Source organism: Erigeron canadensis, chromosome 7 (assembly GCF_010389155.1).
Source record: "Erigeron canadensis isolate Cc75 chromosome 7, C_canadensis_v1, whole genome shotgun sequence".
Lineage (NCBI taxonomy): Eukaryota > Viridiplantae > Streptophyta > Magnoliopsida > Asterales > Asteraceae > Erigeron > Erigeron canadensis.
The window spans coordinates 9,803,434-9,831,433 of record NC_057767.1 but is presented as its reverse complement, the minus strand read 5'-3'; the positions used below and the strand labels follow the sequence as shown (position 1 = coordinate 9,831,433).

Sequence of the window (28,000 nt, the reverse complement as noted above, 5' to 3'; positions counted from 1 at the left end):
TCACTTTCTTATATGTACTCACTTAGAGAAATATATTATGTATATCTAAACATTGTGTGCAAATGATGAAATTTCGAATTGGGTATTGAAGAATTCTTTTTTGCATATGAGTATGTGGTTGTAAAGTGAAAAGTCAAGGTGGCACTGTCATACAATTTGGGTGAAATCCCTTTCACATACTAATTTTTTAACTCATAAATGTATAATGAATATATAATGGCCCCATGTTTTTTATGAATTAAAAAACTAACATGTGAGAGATTACACCCTAACATCACCACCTTCCATTCTCCCGGTTATAAATGTCGAATTAGATACACTTTTATGGTGTTCAAACTGCTAAGGAAAGTGATTTATTCACTAAAAAGCTACGACTATTTAACTTTAATGAAATATAACAAACTACACCATCATTTTTTCTAACGGCTAAACTACAACATCATACATAGTTGGTAAAAAAAAAAGAAAAGCAATTACCATAAATAATTCCAACATCACATAACAACAAAAACAAAAATTCCTCATCATTCAAAACCCTAGTTGCCGCCAAACCTATTCGCGCCAGATCTAAAATATATCCCTCCTCTATATCTATATCTATATCTATATATCTATTTCTATATTGCCCTGCCCTGCCCTCAGTCACCAGATTCCTTCACCAAAACCTCTAATCCAATCCAATCCAATCTGCCTCTCACTTCTCACAGGAAACACACATCCAATCTTTAAAATAGTCCCCCCATTACCCACCTGGTCCTCACTTGATTACAGGTATATATATATATATGAATTTGCAAATTTTCCAATCCTTTATATATATATATGATGAAATTATTATATTGTAATAACGTATAGATCTGCTATTGCTCTTTTTTGTTTTTCTTTTTTAATATATAGAAATCTTGTTTTTTTTATCACTAGATCTGTTGGAAATTTATCGCCCTTTCGGATTCGAATATTCGATTAGCTCAGTGTCATGATTTGGTAATAGTATTTATGTTTAATTTGTTCTTATTTGATAATTAATGTGCTTATTTATGATCTATGTAGCTAGGGTTAATTTAGACTACACTTTTGTTAGTTATAAGTGTATAAATTGTTATTGTTTTCCGGGGAAATGTTTTACGCGTTTTTTGCGAGGAATTTTGTATTTACAAAGAGGAATTACTAATAGATATTAGGCATAGAATAATTTTGTGGAATTAAGATAGCAGATAAAAGAAAATGACTTTGTTGGTATAAGTTTGTGAGAATCTTATTTGTAATTCGTTTGTGAAATGTAACATTTTTTTAAATTTATTATTGTACTTGAAATGAATCGGGAGCGGATATTGCATTTACCTATCGGACACGATGAGCAGATTTTTGAATCTTTAGAGAAGTTGAAAAAGGCATATACTAGAGCCTTTAAGGTAATATATTACTTAAACGCTGTACACTTGCGTCTCTAAGCTGAATTGTAAAAATAAAATATTTTACTACTTGTTTTGGCTGTTGAATATATATTGTGAATTTGTAACAGTAGATAACATATGTACACATTGTTGTGGACTTTTGATTTGAGGGTTTTTATAGATATTGACTTTTGGAATTTTAAAAAACTTGTTTGACATATTGAGTATATGTAAAATAAAGTATCTTTATTTTGACAGGAGAATTGCATTACAATAGAGTGTTGAAGTATTACTCGAAAGAGCTGGTAGGGTTGGTTGTTTAACGATGAGGCTGAGAGGTTGCAGCACTTCTCATTTTATCTGGACCGTACAAGATGGGGTGGTGAAAAAAGTTCACAATACAGATGCCCGTGGCAAACCAGCTCTCAAGCTTAAGAAGCTAGAAGATGTATATCAATATGCTGGATCTACACCCCCTCCATTTGCAGAGAGACCAACAAATGGTTTTGTTGCCGAGGAGGTTAAACTAGAGTTCCCGTCAAATAAAGACGGTGCAGAGGAAATTACTTTATCACAGCTCAGGAAAAAGTGTAGAAGAAAGAAAAGAAAGGCTTCTGAGTCCGTTGTTTTGATTCCGAAGATAGAGGATGATGATCCTGATCTGAATGAACCATTGTGTAAATTAAAAGTAAAAGTTTCTAAGATTTCACGGTCCAAGAAAAGGAGGGTTAATGGAAGCTCCCCGTCATCTTCTGTTAAAGATTATGCAATTGTTACTGTCAAGGTTGAAGTTCCTGAAGCTGAGTATTTTGAATGCAGGGAGTTGACTCACATGGGTGACTCTTTAAGTTGTAATGGGTCTGTATCTGAACCTGTCAATCATGTACCGGCATGCAGGGAATTGATATTATTCACTAATGAAGGGAAAGTATGTGGCTTTAATGAAGTTTCATATCAACATTTGGAGAACATGGATTTGGATGATGTGGAAATTAAGCCAAATGCTCTCCTGCTTTTACAAGGATCTGAAATGGATGAAGAAGATGATGTTAATCAGTCATCTATAACTTTAATCTCTCTAGAAGAAAATTGTTCGCTTGAAGATCTGACGGCAACCGCATCTGATTTTGAATGCAGGGAGCTAACTCACATGGGTGAGGACTCTCTAAGCTGTAATGGGTCTGGATTTCTGTCTGTCAATCTTGAATTAGAGAGCAATGAATCAAGATCTTTCAGAAATGAAGGGGAATTATGTAGTCTTGATGATGTTTCACATCAAAATTCGGAGATGGATTTGGATGATGAGGAATTTATGCCAAGTTCTTCCATGCCTTCACAAATATCTGAAGTGGACGAAGAAGAATGTGTCCAACAGTCACAACCAATTGTAAGCTCCCCATCATATAGCTCGTCTTTTGAAGATCTAACGGCATCCATGTCTGATTGCTCTCAAGGTCAACTCTACCTTCAACATGCACCCGAGCAAGTCTACTACATCTGTGATGTTCAAGCTTCAGAAATAACAGTTGATGATGACAATTGTTATCTGGATCCTGGTCAGTCAAGTGACTTGTCTGTGGGTGATCCTAGAAATCAAGAATATGATTCTCCGAGCCTGATGCCTGATTACTTGTGTTTACCTTGGAAGTCAAGTTCTTTACGGTGCCCCGATGATCATGTTGACGATGCGGTTTCTGTGGAGGTCAGAACAGTTGATGAGAATTGCTGTCTGGATCCTGGTCAGTCAAGTGACTTGTATGTGGGTGATCCTAGAAATCAAGAATATGATTTTCCGAGTCTGATGCCTGATTATATGTGCTTACCTTGGAAGTCAAGTTCTTTTCTGTGCCCTAATGATCATGCTGACGATGTGGAATCTGTGGAGGTCAAATCACCTATTGCCGAGGAGAAGCAAAATTTAACACCTGTACATACTGATGCAGAATTAAACTCTTTGAATTCTGACATCTATTCTTTTGATTCCGACGACATGTCTGTTCGTCAGAAGCATTCGCCTTTAGTTCCCGTTGATGTGGATTCAGGAGTGAAGCTCTCTGATCACAAGGATGGTATCATGAGTGAGGCATCAGAGGTTAGAAACCCCCATTTAGCAGAAACCCGACATCCTGAGAGGCTGCATTCGGCACGAAAGGTATCTGATAATAGTAACATCATTATTAACTGTCTGATTTTATATGATAAAAGATGCTTATCATTGCTTTATTTTTACAGGCCATTTCTCCAAATTCTCAGGAAAAGCTATGTACGGCAATGAAATCTGGGGATATACTAGATGACATAGACCAATACAGTAAGTCTATAGATCAATACTTGTCATTCTTTATTACCTATATTATATAAATTTAGCTGAGAATTTACTTTTTATACCTTCAATGCCCTTGTTTGTATATTCATTTGTATATGAGCAAAGGTTTTGTGAACTGGCTCGTTACTTGTTAGCATTACTTGATAATCATATACATACCAGAAATAGGTATTATGTTGTGATGCTTTCATCCTGCTTAGTTTTATCTAGATATGTTTACTACGGCTTAACGAATGTATAATTTTATCTTCCAGAATGCAATGAGAAACTGAACTTTGGTGACCAAGCTGAGAACAAGTTTTCGACTACAATATCAGATGTAGATAACGAGCTAAACCTGCATCCTCAACAGGGTAGACAACGCATTCAGAACAAAGTTGTTATTAGCTCTAAAGATTTGCTTAAGAGACTACGGAGTAATAAAAAAGGTTCCCCTCCCAAAAGTCTTCCACCTAAAAACTGTCTTGATGGCCCCCGCCAATGCCGTTCTCTACCTCGTTTTAGCACAGGTTGCACCTCCATTGAAGGTTGTTCTGAGAGTGCTATTGCGTTTTCTCAACGGCAAATGCGTGACATTGAAACTCTTGCGTCAAAGCTAATGAGTGAGTTGAACTCCATGAAGAATATTGTGCAAGACAAATTGCTCTATGAAGCATATCGTTCCACATCCTTGAAAAATGAGGCAGATGAGGTATGTAAGAATTGGAAAAAGGCTGGTCCTATGTGTCAGTTTTGGCCTATTTATTTATAATTGAGTTGATTTGCATCATGTTGTATGTTTAATGGGTCGAACGTGCTAAGCTAACAGATTTAAGTAAAACGATAGATGTCAAATTGTTTGAGAATAATTCAGAGTGTTTACAAGTGCATATATGTCTAAAATTGCTGGGTATAAAGCTCATTTATCATTTTTAATGATATAGTATCATGTGTTGTGGGTCGATCTTACCTTACCTGAACGTATTTGACCTTCCTTAAAGATCATTTTTTAAAATCTTTTATCCAGCCTTCTTGACCCACCCATCTTGCTAAATTAATGTGCTTTCTTTCTGTCATAACAAAGCATATGTACATGTTCTAATTAATGTCATCACACTTTTGACAGGTGGCATCAGCCATTAAAAGTGCAACCAAAACTGAAGAAGCAGCAAAAAAATGGTTATCAATGATGGCTAGGGACTGCAATCGTTTCTGTAAAATCATGGTTTGTATTCCCCAATTCACTTCAAATTGCAATAAAGTTGTAGTTTGTTGTATCTCCTAATTTGAAAATAGCTGCATTTGAAAGTTTAAAAGCTGACAAGCGTTCTATGGCCAAGTTTAGAAATCACTTTTGAGCATCCTTACAATTTCAAGTAACTTAATGTCAATTTTGAATTTGCGTCTGGAACTTATTTCTTAAACATAATGGTTAGTTTGGAATGCTATAAGTTATTCTTAAAGATGGCATATCTGATAACTTAAGGCAGCCAAATAGGTGGATGAGGTAACAGGTAAAGTTGTGTTAGGGTTGAAATGGTTCAATTTCCCTACACATGGAACAAATCTGGGTCGGCACACCTTTTTTTTTTTTTTTTTTTCCATTTTCAAATTTTTGTAAATTAGTTGGTAGTTATTTTTCATTAGCAATTACATTTCTTTGCTTATGATAATAATATAAATCTCTATATTCTACTTGTATTGGAGTAGGAAGTAGTATGTATTTTAAACATGTTCAACCCATTATCCTTGTAGCTAGATGACCCTTTTGAGATAAAGCATTACCAAACTGATTTAGTCTTAAGTAACTGAGTTTAACTAGCCATCTATTTTGGTAATGATACACATTTAGTCATGATTTTATCCGGTATATGCAGAAACTGAACGAGGACACTGAGACCTCCGCTTCTAATTCTACTTTGGGGAGCACAAATCAGCAGAAGCCTCTTCAAAAAGAACGGAAGAAAATCAGTTTTGCTGATGAAGCTGGGGGTACGCTTTGCGATATCAAAGTTTATCAGACAGATCGAGTTATATTAGAGTAGAGGTCGGTATCATCAATGGCATAACAATCTTGTAAAAAGTATTTAATACGAATGCTATGCTCTTCACTGGCCATAGAATGTTGAGTTACACATTCAGCCATTTGTCTCTAATTGTCACCATTGAACTATTTTTCCTAATATGAGTGTTGTACGCTTGAAATCTAAAAACAAACGTGATAGATATGTTATGTTTAATTAAATGTTTCTATTATTATTATTTATTTGTTATTGTATTGAACTAGGAAGTTGTAATACGAGTAATAGTAGACATTGGGATCTTCAAACCCCGTCAACCCGTTATCCTTGTAGCTAGATGACCCGTTTAAGATAAAGCATTACCCAACTTTACTCATAAATAACCGAGCTTAACTTGCTACCTATCTTTGTAATGATATACATTCAGTCATAATTCTATCTGTTATATGCAGAAACTGAATGAGGACGCTAACACCTACGCTTTTAGCGATCCTACTTTGGGGAGCACAAATCAGGAGAAGCCTAAAAAAAGAGAACGGAAGAAAATCAGTTTTCTAACGAAGCAGGTGGTACGCTTTGCGATATCAAAGTTTATCAGACAGATCGAGATATATTAGAGTTCAATTAGAGATCGGTATCATCAATGGCATAACAATCTTGTAAAAAGAATTTATACAGAATGCTATGCTCTTCACTGGCCATAAAATGTTGAGTGTCACCCATTTAATTCTTTTTTCTTTTCTATCTGATTTTCACCATTGAACTATTTTCGTAACATAAAAGTGTTGGTTGTATGCTTGAAATCTAAAAACAAATGTGATATTTAGATATGTTATACTCTCTTCGTAACATCTTTTTTGTTTGTTCTTCAATCGATATAAAGTTGAGTTTTGTGTGCAAAATTGTACAACGGTTTGGAGAATATGAAAAGTGGAATTTCTATGTATACTAGATTGGTAACCCGTAATGTGGCGGCGGTGTGGTGACGGAGGTGAAGATTGGTAGTGGTGGCGACAACAATGGGTGACGACGGTAACGGGTAGTGTAGATTATTAATGTAAGATTAGTGATGTAAAATGAGATAATATAGTTATTTTAGGAATTGATAAATAAGTATAATAAAATTTTCATTGATGGTATTTTTGATACAAAATAGACGGTAGATAAAGTGCTTCTTTAAGAAAAGAAAAAATATCATTTGTTTTATAAAGCTAAAGAAACAAAACAACAATGAAGAACAAGAAAATAAAGAGTAGAGAAAAATTATGTACTAATCTTATTACTAAATTTGTTTATATAAATTATGTACTAATCTCATCAATAAATCTTGGAAAGGCTTAGATAAGACAAAGAACCCTTGGTGAGGCTTAGGAAAGGTAAAAAAAGTACGGAGGCTTGGAGTGGGGCCTAAGGAAGGTTTTGGCGAGGCTCCACCTCAATCCCAACGAGCCTCTAGCAACCACCAAGATGTTGGCGAGGCTGAGAGATATCAACGAGACTCTCCCGATGAGGCACTCCTTAGCGAGGCTCCCCCTAATGAGGCTAACCTCAGCAAGGCTCTCCCCAGCGAGGCTCTCCCGGCGATGCTCTCCTCAGCGAGACTTTCCCCAGCGAGGCTCTCACTGAGTATGTCTAAGCCCGGTTGTCTAACCTTCACTAAAGCTTGGGAAGCCAATGAGTGAACCATTCATATATCTTGTAGTCACTCATTTATATAGACTGACAACAATATTTCTCGAAGGTTCCATATATCGTATTGTCGTTTTGAATACTAGGGTAAAGGCCAATTTCTGACGGCCCACAATACTATGATGACCTAATTGGAGGCCTATATATACCTCCAACTTTTAGCTGTCAATGGGGTTACAATCATTCATAATACAAAATTCACTCATATATACACATTCAATCATCAAGACACACATATCCTTTTAGAGAGAGAAACCAAGACTTTGTCACTCTAGGTTATCTTCTTATCATCTTAGGTACGTAAAGAACTTAGGAGGTTTGCACTCTAAAATTGAGGAGAATATGAGGATAACACGGTTAAAACCCCATTGTGATTGAGCTCAACGATCCATATTCAAACACATGGAGAATGTCTGAAATACCCTACACTAAAACAACACATCCTAAATACATTACACCCCTACCTTAAATGAAATAAATATATAGTCTGTCAATTTTTAAAATAACTATAATTAACCATTAAATTAATTACATTTACATCTATAGGCTACACTACTCATCGTCACCACCATCAATCATCGCTGCCACCCGTTACCACCGCATTTCCGCCATCGCAGCCGCATTGCGTGGACACCATGCTAGTAAAATTCAAATTTAAAATTGTAACAGCCTGAACTTTTCGTGTTTGACTATTTGACCTTCCGTTAGTTAACATTAGGTTCGTTAAGTAAATATGTCTTATATGAGATTATATGATTATATGCTTATGTATTTAATATGAATATGTAAATGTGATGTTTAATGAAAGTAATCAAAGTGATGTTAAGTAATTAAGTGCTTGTTAGTGTGATAAGACTCCTGGTAGAAAGATAAGCTAAGAAAGTTAAGTTTATAAGTTGAGGGGTCATAAGTGTAACGTATAGGGCTGATGGCCAGGGGTTAAGGAGCAATTAGGCAGCCCTAATTGTCACATAACTTCTGTGTTGTGTGTGTGAAGAGCCCCCAACCGATCTCCCTCCTTCTCCAAGCAAGTTCACCCAAGATTCAATCGTTTCGTGCCGTTTTGATCAAGGATTGTTTAGATCTTGAGTCCCCTAAGTCATCTACAGGTAATATAGGTAATATTCCCTTTGAAATATGATCTTATGAGTCATAGATGAGTATTCAATCCAGGCATTGGGGTTTGGGTTGGGTTATTTGATTAAATGATTACCGATTTCATGTTATTCGGGTGATTGGATGAGTGATTCATTTAGTAAAAGATTAAAGGATTGATTGATGGATAAAGGCATGAAAAGTATTGTTGAAAAGGTTAATTTTATGTCCCCAGGTCGAATTAATGATTGGTGTTCGTATGGGATTCGATTAAAGGATTAAAAAGTTGAATTTTGGCCGAACTGGGTTTTGTGCGGTGCACAAGGATTTTGTGCGGTGTATAGAAGCCAGTTTTCAAAAATGGATTTCTGATGGGAGCCCGTTGTGTAGCGCACAGAAGATCTGTGTGGTGCACAGATGGTGTGCTCAGATTTTTTCTTATTTTATGTGACGAAATTGTTGATTTGTGCGGGGCACATACTTTCTGTGCGGTACACAAATGCTATTTATGGTTTTGTGGAGCGTACAGGATTTCTGTGCGGTGCACAAATGGGTCCAGTTGGTACTTAAGTTTTGTTAAGCTTATAAATCGATCTTATACTCATTCTAGGTTGTCGGGAGCACTTAGCAAGCACATTAAGATACTCTTAACTCGTTGGTAAGTTGTATTAAGGTAAGATACACTACTTTGACATGGTGAGGGTTCAACAAAAACATAGTTTTCATATAATGACTTCCCAAATGGTATCTTGTTTGCTTATGGGTATTCAAGATTATACGGGAGGTGATATGGGCTATGTAGATGCATATGAAAGCCTGAAATGCTACCCCAATGATACGTACTGATATGAGATGCTATGTATGCTTAACAGATGATATGATATGAAAAGATATGTGATATGAGATAATAGATGATTTGCAACGATATATGACATGAGATGATAGATGATATGAAATGATATATATATATATATAATATGATATGAAAGATGATATGAATTGATGTATGATCTAAGATAATAAATGATATGCAATGTTGTAATGATATACGGTATGCAATGATATATGATGATTTACGTGATGTAACAATGTATGCGATGTAATGATATGCTATGTAATGTCTTGAGATGAACTGAAATGTGTTATAGGTTGATGATATGTAAAATGTGCATGACTACATGGTTTGTTCATCTAGTTCACTAGACTTATTAAGTTGCCATGACACGTGCACGTTTAAGGGCCCAAACGTTAAGATGTATATGTGATAATGTTTAGGTAATGTGGACACCTAAACTATATGAGATGTGAAATCGAGCTCGTAATTTAGATGTGAAAGTGTTAAGCTTAACCCGTACTTGCCCTTACCTAGCTAAGTGCGTAGACGTGATTGATTGGGTGGCTCCTTGCAACATGGTCAAAGATGTGAAGAGTAATACGGGAGGTCTGACCCGCTCCACTTGTCTTGAACATAAGGATTACTCCGAGATTGGCTTGCCATTCCTTAACGACAATGATGTACAACCGTAAGGTTTGTCCATCCAGTCGGGTGTGACTTATGTCACACTGTAACACCCCGACAGCGGCGGAAAACTCGGGATGTAAGATAAAGCACACGCGCACATGGATGTTACATATGAACAACTAAATGTGTGCATAGAATAAGCATAAATAGTCGAATTACATAATCAAATAAGCATAAGGGTAGTCATTACACATAGGTCCAACCAAGCATTCAAATAAATGTATGTTAAGTTCCCACGCAGGGGAAACGGTTAGGCATATTGCCTACAAACATAAACGAAATCATGCAACTTCCAAAACCTAGCGTGCAGTCTGCTAAGAGTCCCATGCTACCAATCCTAGCCACGATCTGCTTGATTACCTGAAAGGAATACTTAAACGTGTCAACACAAAGGTTGGTGAGTTCATAGTTTTGGGAACATTAATAAGTTGTATAAGTATGATTTATGCCGTCAATAGGATACGAGGATGAATTAGTATGATGTGGCTAGAGACCAACTTTGCACATAAGTATGAGTATGTGTATAATCGTGCACTTACAGTACTTGGCTAGAATAAATCAATCGTGCACTTACAGTCATAAACATGACATGGCTAGTATGTATTAATCGTGCACTCACAGTCATAAACACGACATGGCTAGTATGTATCAATCGTGCACTCACAGTCATAAACATGACATGGCTAGTATGTATCAATCGTGCACTCACAGTCATAAACATGACATGGCTAGTATGTCACAAAGTAGTCTAACAGCCATAAAATAACAATGAAAGCAGTTACGGCATATATAAAAGCATATTTTGTATTCCTTTAACCCCAAAACATAAGTAAAGAAAAAGGGGCTACAAAGACTCACAGTGATCTGCCACAAGCGTAGTTTACAAGCACAGAGAACAAGCACAGATACAAATGGGTTAATCTATTTGAATCCAAGTACGTCTTGATGTCAACCTAATCACAAGTCATTGATCATAGATGAATACATGTATTAGTTCTTGTGATTAATTATTCACTGAAATATCCTTGATGAACTGATGATTTGGTCCTTTGAAGATCTTTAAACGTTTTGACTCAAAAGAGTTTCAATCAACTTTAAGTACGTGAACTGGACTCGAACTGAATGTCTTAGAACTCACACATAAGTACTTATCGTGTTAATGAGTTGAACATGTCTTTAATAATGAACTTTAGCCTTGAGAATTCAATTTAACTGTTCATAGAACTCGTACTTTAGTAATTTAGATAGCACATGTCTTATGTGTACTCCATTAGGGTTTGCACTTTGTTCGTTGTTTTAGATCGACTCATGAATTAGCTCGATGTTAATAAGTAGCCTTTAATGTGTTTAATCGAATGATAATGATGTTATGAACTTGGTTTGGTGTTAAATGATCAAGTATAGTGTGTTATGGAACATCCACATGTTGTTTTATGATTGCACGAAGTCGTTCTAGGGTTTGGATGTTCAAGATCGTCCTACAGGATCGTTTTAGGGGTTCAGAGGCTCCAGATCGTCCTAGCTGCCACAAGATCGTCCTAGCTGACAGGACCCAAGATCGTCCCTCTGACCTGGGACCAAGATCGTCCTAAGGAAGGGGGATCAAAGTTGTTTTACATGACAACAATCACGATCGTTTCATAAGTTAAGGTTCAAGATCGTTTTAGGTACACAAGGCTTCAAGGTCGTCCTAATGGACATGAACAAGATCGTCCCAATGATCTCATGGACAAGAACAAGACTCATGATCGTTCCAAGAACAAGTGTTTGAGCTAAACCAATCAAAAGGATCAGTTACCCATTAAACGTACCAACACATCACAACACCACACAAGATCGAACGAACAAGAACTATGTACGAAGGAGTTGGCTAGGACGATCTTGGGGACCAAGATCGTCCCACCAAGGCTGTCCCATCATCCAGAATGGGCTGAACAATTGCCACAAACAAAACGAAGGTCTAGATCGATTCCGGGACTTGTTAGAACATAAAACTAGTACATATATGCACAATAACATCTACCATTAACACTTTTAACGATTTCAAGACCATCTATAACATGAACAAGGTGTGGCACATCAAGAACAAGTTTTCCCTCACTTTCAAAAATGGGTTTTGTAGATTAAAGCATGTTATGACCCAAATTTGTTTATAAAAATGTTACTAAACACATTTAGACACAAACCCATTAACTATTAACACGATTTTCATTCAAAAATTGGACCAAATCATCAAGAACATAAACTTGAAAAAGTACACTTTTAATTTGATCAAAAATTCAAAATTTGTTGTTGTTACCTGAGTTTTGATTCTAGAAATATGTTTTGATTATCACAAGGATGCTAAAAGTACAAACGATTTTGGTTTAACAACCCAAAATCAAAAGATGATTTTTGTGTGTGTTTATGGTGGTTGCAAGTGTGTGTTTTTAGAGAGAGAGAGAGAAGAAAGATGGAGAAGAGAATGAATAGTGGTTTCTCTCTCAAGGGTTTCCATTCCTTTTCTTTTATACCTTTCTCATATTTAATGAACTCAATAAATGCAAGGACCATTTGCGAACATTTTGAACTAGAACTTTTATGAACACAAACGTTTATGAAGCGAACTTTAATATTTCGTTGAACTTAACCATGAACTCGTCCAATAAATCAAGACTTAAGATCAACTTGACTTTCATATAAGCACCTATTTTAAGTCTAAAGCACGTCAAGAACTTGGATAAATTGAACTGTCTAGCCGTTCTAATGGCGAAAGTACGATTCGAGGAATTTATTTAAAACATGTATGAGACGGTTGTTACACACACTTACAAAGATGTATACGTTATATGAGATGCGTGACTTATGTCACAACTATAAATATGTTCAGATGTTATACGTGAGATGCAAAGATGACTAGGCACATTTAGGATTACCCATCCTATATGAGAGATGTGTAATGCAAGATGTGATATGATATATGTGATGACCTGTGATGATATGTGCCTTAAAGATGAAATATGACTAATCTATAATGTTTTAAATGGACAAATGTTTTATAAACTTGGTGTTATCTTACTTAGCTAATTCGTTAGCTAACACTTGCTCTTTTAAAATGTACTGTGCCCTCAGGCCCGACATTAGTGAGCAGGTAGATGTGAGAAGATGTGAGGTATGAGTAGATGATCTTGAAGCTGGCTATAGATTACCCATAGTGGCTGCTCGCTTTAGACATTTACTTTATGTGTAGATAATAATGACTTGTATTGATAATGTGGTCGGCTGTTTAATGTTGGCCAACCGATGGGTTTCCATTTGAACTTATTTTAATGATATGACTAGTAACACCATTTAATGAATAAACCAAACGACGGGTGTTACAAAAATACATATAGCTATTAGGTTTACAAGATAAAATTAATCACTTTTTTATTATTTTGCGTTTACATAAAGAAAACTTAATTTAAAAAACCAAATAGAGACGTATTTTTTTAAAACGCAATATTAAAACACAAAATCTATTTTCAAATCGTAATGCCTGACGTCCTAAATTTTTTTTTTTTAATGTCCAACAAAATGAATTATTATTATTAGGGGACCAACAAAACGTTAAGCCACAAGCAAGTTCATAATACATAGACCAAGTACACACGCCAAGAGTAAATTAATACACCGTTAACAAACAAACCAAGATTTATAATTTGGTTAAAATTGAATAAAATGAATGCATTTTTAGTCAACTCAAAATACACGACATATGATAGATGAATTTAATAGTTAAAAAAGGTGCATGACGGAATGTGTGGGTGGTTTGGTACATGCTAAAAAATTTAATAATTCAAAATTCTATCTTTAGAATGCTACGAAAGACTCATTCTAGATTTAGCCATATATATATATATACACACTAGGTATTTTACTCCGCGCGATGCGCGACTAGCTAAAAAGTATACATTAGTAAATAGCTATTCTATAGGTTTATTATGTAAAAATTGATTATGTTATAGTTCATGGTTAATTCATGTATCACTCTGGTCACCCTTTGTTTTTTCGGACATGTCGATAACACAGTCACTTAACCTACTATAGTGATTACTCATCCCTTCTAAGAACATTTAACCTAAGATATTTTGATATCATCAACAACACCATTTGTGTAGCCATAAATCGCGTAAAAATGTATTCACCTTATAGATTAACACTACAACAAATCAAACGTAAATCGCGTAATAATGTAGCATGTTATCTATTCATCAAACGTAATAATATGTATAAAGTAAAAACCAAACATGACAAAAATTTAGTCATATAAAATACACATAAATTTAGTCATATGAAATACACATAAATAGCATACGAATAAGTAAAAAAAACCCAATAAGATAATTAAGAGAAAATCATTATAGTTTTTGCTTTTTATTATATAATATACTTTGTTTTATGATTAGAATTGAATAACAACTAACTTTAGTTAAAGTTTCGGCAAAAAGAAAAAAAAAAAAAAGAAACAACAAAATTGATTGGTCATATATAATCTAATAATATATTTAAATAATTTCTAAAATTTGATATAGTCTTTAAAGTTGTATATATTTTAATAAATAATATTATTTTTGTCAAATATGTGTGCCAATTTAGTAGATGCATGGACGTTATTTTATTTTTTTAATATGAGTTTTAATATTATTTTTTTATCTTGTGTATATAATTATGATTAATATATTATATTATATTTAATAAAATAAAATAGATTATTTTGAGAATAAATAAAGGTTATAAAATAAATATATTGTAAAAAATGTATGGAGATGCCACGTAGGATAAAATCCTATGTGGCAATATTTAAAATTAGCTTTAGATTAAAAGAAAGCTTAGAAGGCTAGGATTCTTATGTTTTATTATATATATAGATATATATAAGAGAGATCAAATAAGAAGGTGTGTTAAGGAGAGAAGGGAGAGAAGGTTATATTAACCAATCAGAGAGTGACACGTCGTTTTTAAAAAAAATTGCGCGGTGGCCTTTTTGTAAATAAATCAAACTTTTGGTCAGCCTGGGTTCTAGGTCAGCTTGAGTTCTGGGTCAGCTTGGGTGGTCAGCTTGGGTGGTCAGCTTGGTTGGTCAGCCTGGGTCAGTTTGGTCAGCCCAGGTTCTCGGTCAGCTTAGTTGGTCAGCTTGGTCAACCCCAAGCTAACCCAACCCAACCCCAAGCTGACCCAACCCAACCCCAAACTGACCCAACCCAACCCCAAACTGACCCAACCCAACCCTAACCTGACCCAACCTGACCCAGAATCCAAGCTGATTCAACCTGACATAGACCCGAAGCTGACCCAACGTGACCCAAGCTGACCCAAAACCCATAATCTACATTTGTGTAGATTATGTCAAGCTAACCCAACCCCAAGCTGACCCAACCTGACTAGACCCCAAGCTGACCCAACCTGACCCAGAATCCAAGCTGATGCAACCTGACACAGACCCGAAGCTGACCCAACGTGATCAAGACCCAAGCTGACCCAAAACCCATAATCTACATTTGTGTAGATTATGTGTAAATTGTGCAAAGCTAACCCAACCCCAAGCTGACCCAACCTGACCAGACCCCAAGCTGACCCAAGCTGACCCAGCCCAGAACCTAAGCTGACCCAAAACCCATAATCTACATTTGTGTAGATTAATCTACATTTGTGTAGATTATGTGTATAGTATGTCAAGCTAACCCAACCCCAAGCTGACCCAACCTGACCAGACCCCAAGCTAACCCAACCTGACCCAAGCTGATCCAACCCAGCACCCAAGCTGACCCAACCCAGAACCCAAGCTGATCCAAAACCCATAATCTACATTTGTGTAGATTGTATGTCAAGCTGACCCAACCCTGACCCAGACCCCAAATTGACCCAACCCCAAGCTGACCTAGCCTCACCAGACCCCAAGCTGACCCAAACTCACCCAGACCAGAAGCTGACCCAACCTGATCAAGTTAACCCAAACTAAGCTGATTCAACTCAGGCTGACCCAACCCAAGCTGACCCAACCCACTGAGAGTTGAAGCTGACCAAGCTTCACAAAACTTTAAATTATTTACGAAAGTGCCACTGCGCTTTTTTTTTTTAATTTAGACACATGTCGCATTCTGATTGGTCAATAGGACCTTCCTCCCTTCTTTCCTTAACACTCCTTCTTCCAGGATTCTCACCCTATATATATATATATATATATCTAATAAAATAAATTACCTCTTTTTTTCTTTAAACTTTATGCCTTTAATAAACCAAAAATCCCTCGTTCATTTATTCACTAATTTAGACATCTCTATTTAATATACTTATAATACCTTTAATAAAATAATTACAATATACATCCCTCAACACTTAAAATGACTACACCATTTTTAACATCAATTATTTTTACAATCACCACCATCACCGACCCACCGCCGTACCAATGTCGTCCTCACCGTCACCACCACCATCTCCGCCATTACAACCACCACTACCCCTGCATTGCGCGAGCATAAGTCTAATTTGAAAGTAATCCTAGTCTTAAAATTTTATTTTAAAACAACACATCCTAAATACAATAAATATACTCTCACTCTAAGTAAAATAAATATATAATCAATCTTTTAATTTTTAAAATAACTATAATAGAGACGTATTGTAGTTTTAAAAAGGAAAATCTATTTTCAAATATCGTAATGCTGACACCCTAAGTAAATATAAAAACCAAAGCGAATCTCATATTGACTTTTCACATCCAAAGACTACGAGATTTGTGAATCTTCATCAGATTAAAAATGGGAAGCATGTGCGTTGACATCGGTTATTAAAATTTTATTTTATATAGTAATAAACATTAATATTAATTTAAAATGATCACACAGATCGTGACCGACATTTAAATTTAAAGTTTTAATTAGTATTATTAATATATCATGACGGACGGAGATGGTTGGCATCTCTTATATTCACATTCACATGCAACAATTTAGAACCACATGAAATATGGCAACCGAAATCAGAGAGTTTGCTCACTTAGAAATCCCACTTGAGGTAATACAAAAAGCCACTAATAACTTTTCTGATGAAAATATCATTGGGAAAGGTGGATTCGGGTATGTTTACAAAGGGCAGATTACACACCGCGGAGAGCTTACAAATATTGTAGCACGAAGATCGAACCGTAGGCGTGGCCAAGCCGACGTTGAGTTCTGGACCGAGATCTCTGTGCTTTCTGGTAACCACCATAAGTACTATAATACAGTTGAACTGATCGGGTATGTTGATGAGAAAGAAGAGAAAATCATCATAAACCGAGATAATTTTGCCAAAGGAAGTCTGGTGAAGTATCTAAGTGACCCAACCTTTACGTGTAGCCAAAGACTGTATGTGTCAATTGATCTTGCACGTGCAATAGGTTACATCCATCATTCGTTGGACCAAAGTTATTATATCATACATCGTAACATTAACAGTTACACTGTTTTGTTAGATGATGACTGGGGTGCGTGGTTATCTGGATTTGAATACTCTCTCAAACATCCAAAAGAACGACGAAACCAAATTTTCCTGTGTGATGAAGTTATTGGCACACACGGGTATATGGATCCGGCTGATTTGAAAAACGGAGGTGTGAATCACAAGTCGGATATCTACTCCTTTGGCGTCGTTTTATTTGAGTTGATGTGTGGAAGGAAAGCAAAAGATGATCAAGATAATAATAAATTGCTAGTTTCACTGGCCAAATTCCATTATGAAAATGGAACAATGCATGAAATTATCCATCCTGATTTATTGAAACAAATGAGCCAGAGATCGTTGAAATGCTTCTCGAAAGCAGCTTATTCTTGCTTACAAGAGGATCGAGCACGACGTCCAGATGTGGAAAAAGTTCTTAGGAAACTTCAAAAAGCACTCAGTTTGAAGTCGACTTATTATAGCGTAAGATATCGACCATCCTTTTATTCGTCGTTAATTAGTGTTTCTTTTCCCCTTCCACCGTGTGTTATGCATTGTAACCGTTATTTTTGAGCTTGTTAATGTTTTGAAAAAAATGATAAAGTTCCGAATAATGTCTTAACCCAACATATTATGCCCCGATATTAATGAGTACTATTTATAATATATGTATCACCAAAAACCTCTCGATTCTGAAAATATAGGGTAGCACGGTCTTGATTCAAATGTCTTACTTCATTTTTATATGATATAGCAAATGACGTATGGAAAAAATGAGGAGTATGAAGAAAAGGTGAAGGATATGAACAATGGAAAGGATGCAGAAGATGAAATTGAAAGCGATCAAAACGACGAGGAGGATGATAATGAAACATATGGAGGTGGACCCTACTTTCTTAAGGTACTTAACATAACTATTAGTATAAGGCCTCTGCTTATAAGGACCGGAGTCCTTGGGAGTCCTGATTGCCACGTCAACATGACTCCCCTCAAGACTCTCCTTAGGACTCTCCCTGCCTATAAGACAAACATCTTCAAAACTTTTTCGTCACATCATCAATTCTTTTATAATTTTTTTTTACTTAAACATATAATTAAATAACTATATATGTGTATATAAATATATATATTTAAAAACTCAAATTGATTAATAAAATCTAAAAAGTATAAAAATAAAAATAATAATATGAATTTAGGGGCTAAAGTGATAATTTTCAAAACAGAAAAAGTATATCATAAATGTATCATGACATAGAGGTAAAATTGAAAATTCTTTATATATAATATCTTAAATGTATATATGTTGTCTTCTAGATACCACACATACACACACCTGCAAATTTTCGAAACTCACACACGACACACTATACATACAGGAAGAGAGAGAGACACACACCCAGATATGTATATATATAGATATTTATCCCACAAAGAAAAAAAAACTTTTTTTTTTATTCCTTCCTCCGCTCCTCCTGGCCCACACCGTGCGTTCTTCGTAGTCCTCGTGAGGACTCTTGGCCGAAGACTCCCATTTTGGACACTTGGTAGTTATAACGTCCTGCGTCTTGGACAAGGTGGACCCACGGGGGACTCCCCTATAAGCAGGGCCTAAGCACGTATCCAGATTTTAATTCATTTTAAGCACGTATCGGTATTGGTCTCGGTTCTTCTTCGTCAACTTGTTCAACTCATCGCTACTACTTTATAAAAATTATCACAATCTCTCTCCTAACACTTTTCAACACCATCTCTTATAAAAATGTCTTCATACAAAATGATCATTCTGGCCTTAAGGAATTAATTAATTCTCTCTTATTTATTCACTAATTTAAATATTTCTACTTAAAATACCTTTAATACCCTTGATAAATTAATTTACAACATAGACCCATCAACTCTTAAAACAACTACACTACCTTTTTTTACATTAATTATTTTTACAATATTAACCACACCGCCACCACCCGTCAAGCCACCACCACTACCAACCACTGCCAATACCACACCACACCGCCACTACTATTATCGCCGTCGTATTACGCGGGTAAAATGCTAGTGGTAATTTTTATGAAAATGAAATGAACTATCAACCATCTTTCTTCTTTGACAAACAAACAATATTAGTGCTCCCATGGTAAATGATTCGGTCAAATCGAATAAACCCTTGTCATGATATTGTTACGTACAATTGAGCCGCTATCTCTTGCATTTATGACGACGCTAGCCTATATGGGACTTTCCTTAAAAGAGTTGCACTAGGAACCAAAATCCACATGAATATCAACTTTTGGCGGTGGGGATAAACTGTACGTGCTCCGTACTTTTGTGTTGTTTCTTTAATACAACGAAACTAGGTTTATTACACATAAAAGATTCCTAAAATTTCATTTTATAATATCTTTCTTCTAATAGAACTAACAATATAAGCGTTTCATGCAAAAGATCGTAAAACGTCATAGAACTTTAAAGCCTCCGAATATCCTAAATAAGATTATAAAATAAATTTCATGGTCCTGTAACATGTTGCATAACAACCCATATTGCGTTTTAAGAACGATTAGGAAACTTTTATAATGTTCTAAGTTCTACCATATGTTTATTTACCTTAAATATTTTGAAATGAGGTTGGTAGGGGAAGTATGAAAGGAGGTTCGTTTTATTTAAATACTAGTACTAGTACCCGTATGATTTATAGTAGCTATATAGATTATATCATAAATATCTTTGGATGACTTTTGATTCTTCTATGTTGTTCCAGAGTAAGTCCCAAAAGACCAACATCATTAGTGATTGTACACCAAGCCGAGGTTAGAATTAGAAAGGGGATGATGGGTGTTTTTGGTTGTTTGTTGGCGATTCCATAAAGGTAGAGTTCGTGCCTCTTAACGCCAATCAAATGTATATAAGTGTTAGCCGATTATGATCATGCTATTGAATGGGTTTCCGATCTGTTCGATCGTGTTTAGAATGTGCTCTGATCTATTTGATCTAGTTCGTGCCTCCGAGGAGAATTTATATTGAAGGAAAAGTTAAGCCTTTTTAGGGTTTCCTAAGTCTTAGGCTATAAGAGTCCAGGAGGATTCTTTCCTTCTTTATTGGACCTAAGTGATAAGATCAAATCCTGAATTTATAGGGATGTTTCTGCCCGGTCGTTGTAGGGTGTGAGAGGCTTCGGGAAGGAGAGTCACTGTACTGCAATATGTTGATGTGGGTATTGTTGTAGGTTGCTACAGCATCTCTTATAGAGAGAAGAGGACGTCTAGATCTGTGTGTGTGTTTTCTGGAGAGGAGGAGAATGTCCATCTAGGTTTAGACTCATCCATATATATAGGGATGGTAATCTTGGAGAATAAGTTTAAGGTTTAGGGAATATTCCTAATAATATGCCAAATCTTGATATTTAATATGGCCATATGTGATAAGATCAAATCTCCTTAATTTAGGAGGAAGAGATTGAGATAATTTCTTCCATATTTAGATAAGTCTTATAGCGGGTACCTTCGTCACGCAGAATCGACTCTGTCACGAAGGTCATGTTCCGTCACGAAGGGTGACAAACACCATCAAGCCCCCCAGTCCAAGGTGATGATTTTTGCTAAATAAGCATGGCGTTGGACTTTTCCTGGCTACTTTGTCATTTCCCAGAGTATAATTTGTAAATTCCTTAATTCCTAAAAGTCAATTTCTCAGCCGTTACATATCTCGAGATGCTATATCGGCGGTTAGGGTTGTTTTGTGGCCATTATATATATATATCATATCAACTTTCCTATCACATTGCTGCTTGCATCTTTTCATTTGATCTACTCCAACTGTCGTTGTCCTCAATTTTTAAAATTTTTATTATTAATAATTTGTAAGTCTTATTTCTTCGAAATAAGTTACTTTCCCCGTTTAGTCCATGGACTTCTTTTGTTGTCTTTGGTGGGTAGACTTGTTTTAATTTGTCAACATTAGGGCGTCTTCCTTTGTTGCTGTTATAATACCCTAGGAGTTTTCCTCCCTTAATTCCGAATGAGCATTTATTCGGATTGGGTTGATTGTTCGGAGGTTTCCGAAGGTCTCCCAAATGTTTCATAAGAGGTTTTTTCTTCCCTACAATGTCGTTTATGTAAATCTCCAAGTTTCCGCCAATCCATGTGGCAAATGCTTTGTCAACCAGGCACCGATACGCAACTCCTACGTTCTTTAGCCCAGACAACATCTTTCGTAAACAATAGATCCCTTTACTTGTGAAAATTTATATTGTCTTCATCTTCCTCAGCCATCTGATCTTAATATGCACTTAGAAATCATTTCAGTTGGTGTTTTGTCGAGGATTTTACTTTTCAATCTATCTCCGGCAAGGGGTGGCAATCTTTGGGGCATGCTTTGTTAATATTAGTGAAATGAACACACATCTTCCACCTGCCATTTCCTCTTTTAACATTACAGGGTTTGCGCCATGATAGGACCAAGACGTCTCATCTTTCACGATGCTCTATTCCTATTCGTATGCACGTAAATTTGGTTGGTATTTACGAAGGATAGGTTTTATAGTGATTTTCAGGGGGTGGCGATTTCTTCTTAGGGTTTTATTCTTTTAAGTAGAAGCTACGTACCAGTAATCAATGAGATATTCGCTAAACTTTCCTCCTAAGATCTTCTATTACCATAGAAATGTGGTTGTCGCCGGCTTCATAAGCTATGGATATCTATGTAGCATGATCATTGTGCATCATTTTGTAGGCTCTGAGGGTCAGCTGCTTTCCACCCTCGATGATGCTTTGAAGCACAATCTTTGTTACATAGTCTTTGGTGCTGATCGGTCTTTGGTACATGGTCTTTGGTGCTGATCCACTCTTCGATATGAAGCTTTTGGCTTTGGCATACTCTTCGTTGCAAAGCCTTTGGGGATGGCATACTCTTCGTTGCTAAGTGTTAGAAACTCGTAATTGCTCATTTATACTAGAGTTGTGCCATATGTTTGTGAGACTCTTGTCAGTGGTTCTGAGATTGTGAAGTCTTGTGGTCCGCGCTCCTGAACATACTTCGTTACCCGTCTCGAAGGGTTTCCAGAGTATGTTATCTTGAATCTAGCTGTCTATCATAGTAAACTTATTGATGGTATAACTGTTATACCTGATCCTGGGCTTCCGCATTGTTGCGTTTTGTGGATATTATGCAACTTAACAATTGCTTTTGTTGATATTGCAGCATAGAGGCCGTCTTTGTGTGAATATTGCAGCTTAGAAGCTGTCATTGTATGTGCAGGTGTCTATTGGAGTATATATTGGTCCTTTGGATCTCCGGGGTTTACTTATATGGGTGTCCCCCTGTATATGGTCCTTTGGTACTGAAGGCTTGTTCGAACGGTGATGCTTTGTTTCGGAGTTATTTTGTTTGCTCAGAGGACCAAGGGGAGTTCGTCTACTCAACTCTTCTTAACAAGACTTGTTTAGAGACTATGTATCATAGGTGGTATGTGTAATTATGTGATGAAAGTTTCACACCTTTGAGCATCTTTTCCTGGTGGTTTTTTATGGCTAAACTGAGGTGTTTCCTTAGTATGCCAAGATTAATCCTTGCGGTTCTCCCAAATAATTGCACCTTCTTTGGAAAGGCTAGTATAAGCTTTTTCACCTTTTGGGTAGTTTGAATAACGGTTCTTAGTGGTGGAGGTTATCCATAAATCCAGATCTCCTTTGCACGATAGACAAACGGAGTTACATAGTCGGATTCTTCTTGTGAAGTACATTCGGTTTTTGAGCTCTGAGCTGGTGAAAATATTTAAGGGGTTTATGAAGGTTTTAGGGAACCTTTAGGACCTTGAGTTACGGAAGGCCTGCGGATTGAACTTCGGGATCTGAGCTTTGTAAGCTTTGTGGGGTCTTAGCTGTTCCTGGACCTTCGGATCCGAGCTTTGGAGGATCTGTGGGATCTGAGTTGCGAATGGGACTTCAAACATAATTCTATGTAAGGTCTAAGGATGGGCCTTCGGACCTGAGGCTATGTAAGGTCTATAGGACCTAAGCCGCATCTGGATCTTCGATCTGAACTTTGTAGGATCTGCGAGATCTTCTTTGGAAGGTCTGCGAATGGGCGTTCAGACACGAGGCTATGTAATGTCTTTGGATGGGCCTTCGGACCTGAGGCTATATAAGGCATGCGGGATCCTTCGAATCTGAACTCCGAAAGGTCTGCGAATGGACCTTCGGGTCTAAGGCTATTATATAGCATTAAAGAGGTCTTCCAATCTAGAGGCCGTCTGTGGCAGCGAAAAGATCTTCAAGATACGGGGCAAACATTCCTCCTTAATCGTGATGTTTTTATACTCTATAGGGATGGCAACGGACTGATAAAACCCGTAATCCGCGGATACCCATCCGTCATGGACGGGTAATTTCAATAAATTTCATCCGTGGATACATAGAGTATAAATATGTACCCGTTTTTGGATTGCGGACGGGTAATGGATATACCATATCCGTCATGGATGTATCCATCCCGCAAACCCATGATACACATTAGTAAAATCCATAGGATAATCCGTCAAACACGCATACTATTTTTAATTTTATATAAAAATTATACTTATGATACATATTAGTAAATTTTAAAACTTAAAATATCAAATCGTTTACGTATTATGTTTAGAGTTTTTGTTCCAATCTTAATGCTTCATTCTTAATTTGTAGCCCATTGATTATTTGTTTCCAATTTACATAGCATTATTACTTTAATTTGATCGACCGCTTAAAATTTCTAACATTTTACCATTATCATCGCTTTTTACCATTATCATAATTTTAAGGTGATATAGAACCTACGGATCTTCCTGTGAACTTATATAGCCGCAGATAGCGGACATGGATCATATATTTTACCCGCGAATTGGCGGATCAAGAAAAACCCGCGGGCATGGTAACTGGAAAGAGGTATCCGCACCTGTTACCCGCGGGTTCCATCCCTAATACTCTACCTATGGATATGTAGCCTCTTTTTTTTGTAGGGAAAAGTCAGATCTTGATATGAATATTCGGACCTTATTTCGGCTAGCCTTTATAGTAGACGTCGTTTTAATTGATTACCCTCTGTAGCATAGCTCATGAATGAGGCTGTGTTATGATGATGCGAGTCTTCGTGACCCACATGCTTCATAGCGCAACTGGTTTGTGACGATGCATAGTGTTAGACCTTTATCCCGTTGTAAGGATATATCACCATGACCCGAATGTCATAAAAAGTATCAATGTCATGAATGCTTGGTTGAGAAGTTTAATCATGTGGAATACTAAGCATAACTTGGAATATTTTCATAACTCAGGGTTACATGAGGGCATCAAGGAGATGTCCTAAAAAGCTCATCAAATCTGGAGGCCACGTGGGGTAATAGATAGATCTTTCAACAACAAGAATATTTTTGAATCTGGATCAAATCCATAGATTATAGCCTTCGTTACAGAGCAGCCTTCGTGCCGTAACGAGCTACTGCACCTTCCTGATAGGTCCGTTAACAACTAGGTTGTAACACCCCACCGTTGGCGGAAACATGAGGTGTCATGAAAAGTACAACACGACATGGAATTACATGGATACTGCTAAATGAAATAGAATATAATAAATATATTCCCAAAAAATGAGTTCAAAGTCATAATAGTGCTAAAATAGCTTATTACAACCAAGTCCATAAAGAAATAATCCAAGGCGTGTAGCCTTAAAGTCTGACAATAAATAAAGGAGCACTAAACTCCGAAGTCTAAGCCTAGCATAGCAGTTTTTATCCTTGGTTAGCCTGAGTACCTGAAAAGTATACTAAAACGTGTCAACACAAAGGTTGGTGAGTTCGTAGGTTTTATGTCAAAAGTCTAGTCAAGAAATAAGTCTTTTGTCGATTTCTTTTAAGTCTAAACAAGTAATAGTTCAATATATAACGAGCAGAGTTACGCCATAATAAGTCCAAAAGTCTCAAGTCTCAAAGTCCGGCCTTACGGTACCTGCCTTAGTCCAATGTCTCAAAGTCTCAAGTCTCCAATGCACACAAAAAGCACGTCAAATAAGTACGTCATAAAGCACAACATCAAACACATAATCGCACACATAAAACAAGACAGAAGCACGTCAAATGGCACAAGTAACTCGGGACCAGTAATGGGCTTTTCAGTCTGAATCCTCTCAGGAGGAACACTGGCTTCCCTAAAGATCAGTGCATTATGGGAATCTAGGATGTGAGTGGCTGGAGGAGTTATATGGTGATTTGCCTCAGGAGAGTGAGTCTAAAGATGTGGAACCAAAGTTTTCAATTGAATGTTAGGTTGAGAAGAATTAACATTTTGTTCAAGATGACATGTGCTTGCTGACAATAGTTGATCTGATTGATCAACTTCAGCATTGGCAGTCACTAGAACATCTCTTGGAGATGGGTGAGCATCTAATTGATGAAATGATAGATCACCTCATGTGGTGGTGATGGGTGCTTGCCTACCAACTTTGTGAGGAGCGTCAGTAGGTTCCTTACCTCCAAGATGAGCTGCTAGAACTTGACAAAGGAAGTCTATATTACCAAAAGCAGTCCCTTGTGTTACCACAGGGGCAGGGACGACTGCAGATGGTGTAATGTTAAGGGTAGAGTTTTTTGTCCCCTCTTTGGTATTGTGTTATGTCACCACAGCCTCATTGGGACTGAATGTTAAGGCCAATATTCCACTTTGTGATCTAAGTGAAGCATTGGCAGCCTTTGCAAACTCATAGTGTAAAAGAGAAGAATCAACATGAGTACCTTTCCTTTTGATTCTTACACAGTTCCAAATGAACCTTTGTGCACATGACTCGACTCTTTTTGGTGATGGGCTAAGTAAGGGAGTATCCCTTTAGTGATTTCATCACTCGATTTGGAGAAATGAAGATGTTATAGCTTGTGACACCAATATGACCTTGGGCAGAGGTCTGTCTTTCAATGTGTGTATCCTTTCCCGTGGATACAACATAAATAGTTTCCCATTTTATCTGCACCCTTTTTGGAGGACGCAAACGAGCGAATCGGCTGAACACCAGGTGAAGCCGAGTCAGCTTGGGATTGTTCCCTTGTAGAGTTTGCCTCATGGGGGTATGAAGACACTCTAGAAGCTTTTGCAGCATGTCCCCCCTTAACTAAGGCTCCCTTTCTCTTTTGAGATCTTTTTCTTTTGGGGATTTGGGAGTTTGGCCCTGCAAAATTGTAGATTTTGTGAGGGTTTGGCTAGAAGTGGATATTGTGGGCTCACTTCATCACCCCCAGGAAAAAGAAAAGAATGACGAGAAGAAGAAGGAGTTTCAGGGATATTAGCATGTGTACTTGAATCACCACCTTGAATAGCTAAGACTGAGTCAGTTTAAGGCTAATCAGTTTCATCTTAATAAACTTACGTCATTAAAGTTTGTACTACAATTCATTTCGCATGCAATCAAAACGAATTATTGTACCATTTAGTTAAAACACCATTATAACATTTCACAAGTTTTACAAAATTTTATATGCATGTCATTAAACTATTTAATATGATCTCTATTGTAAAACGACGGGCATCATTACTTACACTAGTCATGCATGCATGAACATGGTTAGGATTACAATTATCTAACATAATAGACATAACTCGATATATACTAATATATGAGTTAATCGATGCTGCTCAAAAATATATAAGTAAACAATTACATCAATAATTGAGCGCCTTAGTTAGTATATTTTGACGTGACTTGGCTCTGATACGACTGTTGGGATTTTATTAACCAAGGGTCCTTTATTCCATGAGTAAATATTGTTCATTAATCAAGTCTTACATTTTAAACTTTTATGAAACACAAAGGTTTAATTTGAAAATAATTAAAACCGATTAATTATTTAAAACATATTAATGTTATCCAAATTACAATTAATAAACAAGTAATTAACCTAGTCACATACTAGAGCAGAAGCATGTAATAAAACATTTAAAACTATTTAATTCCGTAAATAAGATCTATCGCACATGCATATAATAACTAAACAAATAAATAAATAAAGAAGAACAACTAACCTCTTAGAAGACCTCCGAAGATGTTATTTTTGAGCAAGAATAACGTGACCTACTTGCATGAGATAGAGCCCGAAATGGCACCCTTCAATAGTTCCGCACACACGAACGGATCTTCGGCACTTAACTAAGTGCTAGCTATAACTTTACATTATAACAAATAAATCTACCAAGAAAAATAACTAGTTTGGGTGCTCTCCACCTTTGATGGGTGTCGAACTCCACATGTAAAAGAGAGAGGAGAAAGGGTTTTTGGTGAAATGATTCGAGAAGGAATAATGGTTCTTTGTATAGGCATAGAAAACCCTTAGGTTTCCTTCTATAAATCAATGTGGGATAAGGAAACAATTTCCTTCTCTCGCTCCTCCTTTTCGACGCCGACCTAGTGGGACCCCCATGGGTCGACCTTGGGTCGACTCACGGTGCTTGATGTCCAATCCCATTTTGGACTCGCTCGAAACTTTTAAATATGTTTTTGGAAACCTATATTTATTTTC

At 36.6% G+C, this 28,000-nt stretch overlaps 2 protein-coding genes across 2 annotated transcripts; both read left to right on the top strand.

Moving 5' to 3' along the window:
- The first annotated feature begins 659 nt into the window (after positions 1-659).
- On the top strand, positions 660-6,511 carry LOC122608406. The gene is made up of 7 exons (XM_043781508.1): positions 660-771; positions 1,653-3,546; positions 3,627-3,705; positions 3,975-4,411; positions 4,826-4,924; positions 5,577-5,746; positions 6,173-6,511. Exons 2-6 carry the CDS (start codon positions 1,720-1,722, stop codon positions 5,742-5,744), a joined length of 2,610 nt encoding a protein of 869 aa, XP_043637443.1. The 5' UTR covers positions 660-771; positions 1,653-1,719; the 3' UTR covers positions 5,745-5,746; positions 6,173-6,511.
- Positions 6,512-17,016: 10,505 nt separating this feature from the next.
- LOC122608934 (probable receptor-like protein kinase At2g23200) lies at positions 17,017-22,701 on the top strand. The gene is made up of 5 exons (XM_043782004.1): positions 17,017-17,952; positions 18,224-18,370; positions 20,228-20,276; positions 22,198-22,283; positions 22,666-22,701. The coding sequence occupies exons 1-5, from the start codon at positions 17,017-17,019 to the stop codon at positions 22,699-22,701; spliced, it is 1,254 nt and encodes a 417-aa protein (XP_043637939.1).
- The last annotated feature ends 5,299 nt before the right edge of the window (positions 22,702-28,000 follow it).